At 39.6% G+C, this 8,398-nt stretch overlaps 1 protein-coding gene across 1 annotated transcript in view; it reads left to right on the top strand.

The window, feature by feature from the left end:
- Window positions 1-8,398, top strand: part of LOC117880583 (deleted in malignant brain tumors 1 protein-like) — a 32,046-nt gene that overhangs the window by 15,262 nt on the left and 8,386 nt on the right. The window contains exons 2-8 of the mRNA XM_034776866.1: window positions 2,282-2,314; window positions 2,931-2,972; window positions 3,532-3,673; window positions 4,524-4,714; window positions 6,014-6,046; window positions 6,500-6,532; window positions 7,768-7,921. Of these exons, the coding sequence (XP_034632757.1) occupies window positions 2,282-2,314; window positions 2,931-2,972; window positions 3,532-3,673; window positions 4,524-4,714; window positions 6,014-6,046; window positions 6,500-6,532; window positions 7,768-7,921 (628 nt within the window). The remainder of the gene's footprint in view (window positions 1-2,281; window positions 2,315-2,930; window positions 2,973-3,531; window positions 3,674-4,523; window positions 4,715-6,013; window positions 6,047-6,499; window positions 6,533-7,767; window positions 7,922-8,398) is intronic.

Genomic DNA, 8,398 nt, shown 5'->3' with positions numbered 1-8,398 from the left:
CATATCCTTGGTTTTTTAAAAGAGGGACAAATCTTGGGTGCCCTGGACAGCAACTGAGCTTCTGCAGTGCCCACCATAAACCCTGAAAAGGAGCAGGGAATGCTCAGGATTTGGCCAACATTATCTTTCATTAATACTTTGAAAAATGGGCAAGCCAGCTCAGAATAACAGGGAACTGTCTCTCTTTTGTCTCTCAAACTGCAAATGAAACTCTGAGGTACAAAAAAAAGTTCAGTTAATGTAAGACCAGGAACACATATGGATTATGTCTCTGTACTTTTTTGGGGTTTCGGTGAGTGTCAAAGATGAAATACCGAAGTACCAAAAGAGAATCATAGAATCATAGAAGATTAGGGTTGGAAGAGACCTCAGAAGGTCATCTAGTCCAATCCCCTGCTCAGAGCAGGACCAACATCAACTAAATCATCCCAGCCAAGGCATTGTCAAGCCAGGCCTTAAAAACCATTAAGGATGGAGATTCCACCACCTCCCTAGGTAACCCATTCCAGTGCTTCACCACCCTCCTAGTGAAATTGTGTTTCCTAATATCCAACCTAGACCTCCTCCACTGCAACTTGAGACCATTGCTTCTTGTTCTGTCATCTGCCACCACTGAGAACAGCCTTGCTCCATCTTCTTTGCACCCCCTTCAGGTAGCTGAAGGCTGCTATCAAATCCCCCCTCACTCTTCTCTTCTGCAGACTAAATAACTCCAGTTCCCTCAGCCTCTCCTCATAAGTCATGTGCCCCAGCCCCCCAGTCATTTTCATTGCCNAGCCTCTCCTCATAAGTCCTGTGCCCTAACCCCCTGAACATTTTCGTTACCCTACACTGGACTCGCTCCAATTTATCCACATCCTTTCTGTACTGTGGGACCCAAAACTGGATGCAATATTCCAGGTGTGGTCTCACCAGTGCTGAATAGAGGGGAATAATCACTTCCCTCGATCTGCTGGCAATGCTCCTACTAACACAGCCCAATATGCCATTGGCCTTCTTGTCAACAAAGGCACACTGCTGACTCATATCCAGCTTCTCATCCACTGTAATCCCCGGGTCCTTTTCTGCAGAACTGCTGCTTAGCCAGTCGATCCCCAGCCTGTAGCGGTGCATGGGATTCTTCCTTCCTAAGTGGAGGACTCTGCAATTGTCCTTGTTGAACCTCATCAGATTTATTTTGGCCCAATCCTCCAATTTGTCTAGGTCATTCTGGACCCTATCCCTATGCTCCTTAATATCTACTTCTCCCCACAGCTTAGTGTCACTTGTGAACTTGCTGAGGGTGCAATTAATCCCATCAGACAGATGATATTTATTTGCAGTATTAGGTTCTCCAACAGGAGATCAGTGTGGTGGCTTCCTCTCAAATCCATCTGGGTCACTTTCTAGCCCATATTACCCTGGAAACGGTCTCATCACACAATGTGTCTGGGAAATACAAATAGAATATTATTGCATAGTACTATTTGGGATCACAGTCCTTGGATCTGTCTAATAAAAAGGATACATTTTTGGTAAAAATCCTTCTTAAGACAGCTGCCAATGTTCATCTCCCAACTGTGTCTCAAAATCGAGGGTCGGCAAAAGAATCCTCTCCAAATCCTGTCACTAATCGCATCTGTTGGCTTTGCTATTAGATAAGTCTATTAAGATCTTGAAGATTAAGGACACTTAGGAAATCTTGTATTGAATTAGATTGCAAGCTATGCATTTTATATTAATTGTTTTTATTTTATACACACATCCTTTTTAAAAAGGCTAAACAAATCTATCCTGGAGAATTTGATAGAAAAGTATTGAATTCAACAGCAGGAGTATAAGAGGGTGAGAAAAACCTATAGGAAGAATTGCATTCTCTACTAAATTCTGTATGTTTTCCGAATCATTTCTGAAGACCCAGTTACATTTCTATAGAAAAATAAGGGATGTCATTCCTATCAAATTCTATGGTGACTTATATGCCGGTCCAAAGTTGGGGAGTAAATCAACTGAACGGGGACACCATTGCTTTCCTATTCAATTCTAGCTCCACTTTCTAGCTGTGTCAGAACCTATTTCCCTCCAGTGTGAACTTGTTAGTTTGATTTCCATAAAATTAGGACTGTTGTCCATTTTTCTCAGGAAGGATTGATTTTTTTCCTCACTGGCTTGACTTCAAAGCCATACTTGTTTGTACACTATTGAAGTGCACAAATTTCTTAAAAGGTTCTTAAGGACTGTATAAATTATTGCTAATACTGAAGATTGTATCAAATTTTACTGTTTACTTTTTATATTTAAGAGCTTTCTATGACTCCTTCACTGGGGACCACAGGTAAAACATTTTTCATTTTACAAATATGTACTATTGTAACTATGCCATGCTATTGACGCTTCTGGGATTTCATGGTTATATCTCTGTTCAGACTCTTTTTCTTTCGTAAATTTAGGGCATCATTTAATTTTGCCCTAGGGATTTATCTCCTCCCTATCATTATTTCCCTTTGAATTTGTGTACCTAAAAAAGAGGCTATAGCCCTTAAATCCAGACCCTATTTCCTTTTCCCTGTGAGTGCAAGAGTGAATCTTAAATCAATTAATTGTTTCCAACTTCCTGCCATTTCTCTTGGATCACCGAAAACTCTCTATAGAAATGAATAAAATCTAATGGTATTTTTATTCAATAAAACCTGCTATATTTAACTTTTCCTACCTATTCATATAGTTTCTGCAAATATTACATCTCGGGTCAGATTTAGTTGTACTAAATGCTAATTTCTGTGCCAGTCTGGCCACTTTATCTTTATCTTGCTTCCTTTTTTAGTAAGTGATGTAATTATGTGCCTGACACACTGCAGCTAAAGCCACCATTTTGCTAAAATCAATCAGGAATTGTCATAGAAGGGAACAGTTTTACTTGACTATTAATATTAACCTTTTTACATGAACAGCTCCACCAGGAAATACAACACAGGGACAGAGTACTACATATGGTAAGTCACATATCCTTGGCTTTTAAATAGAGGGACAAATCTTGAGTGCCCCGGGCAGGCACTGAGCATCTGCAGTGCCATTATAAACCCTCAAAAGGAGCAGGGAATGCTCAGGATTTGGCCGATGGTATCTTTCTTCAATCCTTTGCAAAATGGGCAAAAAGGGAACTGACTTTCTTTTGTCTCTCAAACTGCAAGAATACAAATAGCTTATGTCTCTGTACTTTTTTGGGTTTGTGTGAGTGTCAAAGATGAAATACCAAAGTACCAAAAGAGAAGGAGTTTGTTTGTTTATTTATTTATTTATTTATTTGCAGTGTTTCCAGCCCAGACAAACCTGGAAGAACTGGATTTTTGTCCCAGTGTTCAGAAATACATAGATCCAAATTATAATCTGGACAAATTGTTAAATGAAATTGACTGACAGATTTCAACAGATGATGGGGTGTTTGGGTCTGGGTTTTCTTTTGGGCTCACCTGTGGAAAAGAGATTCAGAACTTTAAAACAAAATTGAAATCATCTTAGTTTTACATCTTCTCGTTTTATGTTCTCCAATAGGAGATCAGTGTGGTGGCTTCCTCTCAAATCCATCTGGGTCACTTTCTAGCCCGTATTACCCTGGAAACGGTCTCATCACACAGTGTGTCTGGCAAATACAAATAGAATACAATCGCATAGCACTTGTCTTCTTTTATGTTAGGTAAGTATGAGGAATTACCGGCATCCTAGCCTTCCGAGAAACTTATTTTATTCATAAATCTAGTATCTTGGAATTGCTGGAAATTTCCAAGACAGCAACTGCCTTGGGTCCATCTTTGTTGCACTCAGAGGAGACGGTACGGGCTGGTAGTCTTTTTTGTTGTGGTCAAGAGAGGAATATTCTCACACTCCTAGAGGCAGAAAGATTGTTTGGGTTGGAAAAGCTTATTCCCATGCTAAAAAGTCCTTTCACAATGAGATGGGCAGTGCCAGATAGCAAAATTAGAGTGCTGCCCTCTGCCCCTTCTTTAGACTTGGTCTCTTACTGTAGTCATCCTCGAGGAGCTTGGAGTTCATTGGCAGGCTGTGTGTAGAGCTGGGTGAGCTATTTTGGAAAACTAGCTAATTGGCTGAGAAATGCAAAAGGTCCTCAGTTACTGAACATTGGATTCAGTGGAGAACAAAGTACAGTTAGGGTCTGAACGCAATGTGCAGTAGTTGGAGCAGATAGGCTGCTCCTCTTCCTCCTCCTCAAAGAGGACAGGAAGAACGGCGGATCCATTGAAGGGAAGAGCAGCTCCAGTGCCTACATTTTAGCAAATAAGTAACTTTTCATGGGGCTGCCTTTTGTGGGATTGAGGTGGAAGAATTACATTTCTAGATCAAATAAATCCCTTTGTAAAGTGATATGTGGGAGATTGGGGACAGAATTCCTAGATTTTTGGAATATAAGGATCTGTGCAATCCCTCACCTGGCATCATTGAAAGGACTAATGAATGACATGGAGGTATAAATAATGTGACTATATTACCCGGTTTATAAAACATATGTTGTTAACTTACTTCCACAGTTTGAACTGCTTTCAGGAATTTATTGAAATCTATGATGGACCCCTGTATGCATCCCCCTTACTTGGGAAAATCTGTAATGGGTCAAATCTCAGCTATGTATCATCTTCAAACACACTGACAGTTCTATTACACAGAGACTCTTATAACTCAGGATATGGGTTTTCTGCTTATTATAACTCAATTTTCCCAGGTAAGACTAAGATTTACATGTTTACTATTAATCTATTAATTTGAATTGGAATGTGTGATTAAAGCTTGATTCTTTTTATTTAATAACCATTATCTTTGGTCTGCATTTTATTGGTGGTTAACATTTTATGTTAATTTGAGACCACAGTCCTTGGATTTTTCTAATAAAAAGGATACATTTGAGTAAAAATCCTTGTTAAGACAGCTGCCAATGTTCATCCCTCAACTGTCTCAAAAGCTAGGGTCAGCATAGAAAACTGAGTCAGGGAAAGAATCCTCTCCACATCCTGTCACTGTCGCATCAGATCACTTTGCTATTAGACAAGTCTGTTAAGATCCTGAAGATTAAGGACACTTAGGAGATCTTGTATTGAACTAAAGTGCAATATATTCATTTTATATTAATTGTTTGTATTTTATACACACACCCTTTTTAAAAAGTCTAAACAAATCTATCCTGGACGATTTGATAGAAAAGTATTGAATTCAACAGCGGGAATATAAGAGGGTGAGAAAAACCTATAGGAAGAATTGCATTCTCCACTTAATTTTGTATGTTTTCCAAATCATTTCTGAAAACCTAGTTACATTTCTCTAGAACCATTAGGGGTGTCATGTCTATCAAAGGCTGTGGTCACTTATTTGTAGGCCCAAAGTTGAGGAGTAAATCCACTAAACAGGGACACCATTACTTTCTTATTCAATTCTAGGTCCACTTTCTAGCTGTGTCAGAACCTATTTCCCTCCAGTGTGATCTTGTTAGTTTGATTTCCATAAAGTTAGGACTGTTGTCCATTTTTCTCAGTGAGGATTGTATAGATTATTGCTAATACTGAAGTTTGTATCAAATTTTACTGTTTACTTTTTACATTTAAGCATCTTCTACAGCTGCACCGATTGAAATTTTTGGATGAGAGAGAGGTGGAGAGGAAATGCTATGTTGTTGTACTTCCATGCACCTCACATTCTGAAAGTGAGGTTCCTTTATATGTGATAGGAATCTGGCCTGGAATCACATCTGTTTGTTTTTGTGGGATTTTATTTCATTTTTGAAATCACAAATGGAAATTCTCACATTTTCACTCATGCTCAAGGAAAGAGCCTATATTATACCAAAATATTAGTGTGTATTAACTAAAGAGAAAGGCCAAGGAAGGGGGTGGTGGTGTTTTTTTGTATCTGGATTCAAAATGGCTTTGGTTTGGAGATCATGCTCAGAAACTATGCTAAGAGAGTAGTTTACAGTTTTATTTATCAAAGATGGTTGCTAATTTTGCTTCTTTTTGTTTTGTGGATACAGCTCTTCCAAGTACTCCACCAATCACTATAAATTGTAAGTCTGGTCTTATATTGGCTTTACTGTTGTTTTTTCTGAAGTCTGTGTTAAGCATCCAAACTTTAACTGTGTCTCAGAATCTTTTGAGCTGCCACCAGTTGCATACCCCATCTCCCCAACACACTTAGCTCTGTTAGGGAGACTCCTAGATGAGAGCTTCCTTTTCTTTACATGACTACTCTACTTGCATTTTGACATCTACTGTGGCATTCCGCTCCCTCTGTATTAGGCTCCAGGTTGCCTACACTGTGTTAATTATAACAAGCTCTGGAGGCTGGTGTGCTAACTAAAGAGAGGCCAAGGAATGGGGTGGTGGTGGTGTTTTGTATCTGGATTCAAATTAGCTTCAGTTTGGTGATCGTGCTCATGAACTATGCTCAGAGAGTAGTTTACAGTTTTATTTAACAAAGAGGGTTGCTAATTTTGCTTCTTTTTGTTTTGTGGATACAGCTCTTCCAAGTACTCCACCAACCACTATAAATTGTAAGTCTGGTCTTATATTGGCTTTACTGTTGTTTTTTCTGAAGTCTGTGTTAAGCATCCAAACTTTAACTGTGTCTCAGAATCTTTTGAGCTGCCACCAGTTGCATATCCCAACTCTCCAACACACTTAGCTCTGTTAGGGAGACTCCTAGATGAGAGCTTCCTTTTCTTTACATGACTACTCTATTTGCATTTTGACATCTACTGTGGCATTCCGCTCCCTCTGTATTAGGCTCCAGGTTGCCTACACTGTGTTAATTATAACAAGCTCTGGAGGCTGATGTGCTTCAAACTGAGCTGTGAGCCCAAGCCCATTAAATGCAAAATGGAATCATCTGGGGCCCAGCTGAGAGACAAAGGGACTCTATGAGAGATGTATAAAAGTGTAAGGGAAACCAGTAGAGGAAATGACAGCAGTGTAGAGTGGATTTCTGTATGTGAAGGTTTAAGGAGGGCACTACTAGAGGTCCACGAGGAAGGAGCCAGGAACACACTTGGTGTCAGCTTAGTAAAGAGAAGCAGAGCCTGATTAGGTAGATTCTTTTAAAGCAAACTTTCCTGAACCTTCTTGTGTATGTACCTCTTATTGACCTTGTGTATATACCTTTTTGGAGTATAAGCATGCAACCCTTAGTTGAAATGTGCTCTGAGAGATTTAAACTATTGATGGGCAATCTTGCTTGTACGAAGTGCATTTTCATTTATGTGGAGGTGCTGTGCATAATCAGATTTATTTTATGTATTCCTGTGATCATGCAGAAACAGATGTTGAGGAGTGCAGAATTAATGTATGGTCCAGAACCTCACCCCTCATTTAGGGGGGGTGGTGCATCTGGCGCAGGGCCAAGCTTCAAGCAAACTGCCTGAAGGGGGCAGCTAGGGATTTCCCTGGCCCAGTAACACCTGGCTAGCACAAAACCACCATAACACTCTACTCCACTCACTCCTGGCTCTGGTGTAGAGGGTGTGATGGGAGAGGCTAGAAGAGGCAAGGCCAGAGTACACTGTGCTCTGGTGATCCTCACCCACATAATGGCTCCTAGGGGTCATTACAAGCTGGTGGAAGTTTAAGTGGCCCTTAGGCTTCTGCAACTTGTGCCAAGGCATGTATGGCCACCACTTTCTCTTTCCCCAGCAGTTGTATTGAGGCCTCTTCTGAATAAACAGATTAAATATCTTCACTGGAAATAAAACCAAAAGGAATTCTAAAATATACTGGTTTTTGTTCCTCTTAGCAATAAATGGCTCGTGTGGTGGCTACCTTTCCACAGCTTCTGGATCATTCTCTAGTCCATTCTTTCCTGGAAACTATCCAGTGAATGTAAAATGTATCTGGAGAATAGGAGTCAAGAACAATTATTATATCAGACTCATCTTTAAGCATCTTGAGTAAGTAAAATATTAGGTATTGAACTGCAATTTAGCCTTCAGAGAATTTGATATAAAGTGATGACTTCCTCTTTCCATATTTGTTTGGCTTTTTTTTTTTTTTAAAGATTTTGATCTTGCATAGAAGAGCCTTATAATCTTACTGACCTCTTTAAACTATTTGATTTTGAGTTTTGAAAGGTGTTCCATTGCTTATGTTTCTTCTGAATTTTATTTTATTTAATTATTAAAGTCTCCAATCAACCAAATACAGTAGAAGGTCTGATCTGGCAATCTAGTAGCTGACCAACTTACTACCATGCAAGAGTCTCGTTTGGTCCTTTTTCTCCTTCGATAGCTGGCACTGGAAATGCTGCAGAGGCAACCTACCTCTCTCTGGATCCTATCAAGCAAAGCATTTAAGCACATACTAGTCTATGGGACTACTCTGGTGCTTAAAATTAAACACTTATTTAAGTACCTTGACAGTTCTGGGCC

This window comes from Trachemys scripta, chromosome 7 (genome assembly GCF_013100865.1).
Source record: "Trachemys scripta elegans isolate TJP31775 chromosome 7, CAS_Tse_1.0, whole genome shotgun sequence".
Taxonomy (NCBI): domain Eukaryota; kingdom Metazoa; phylum Chordata; order Testudines; family Emydidae; genus Trachemys; species Trachemys scripta.
Note: the sequence above shows the minus strand (reverse complement) of the source record. Positions and strands in the feature narration are given on the sequence as shown.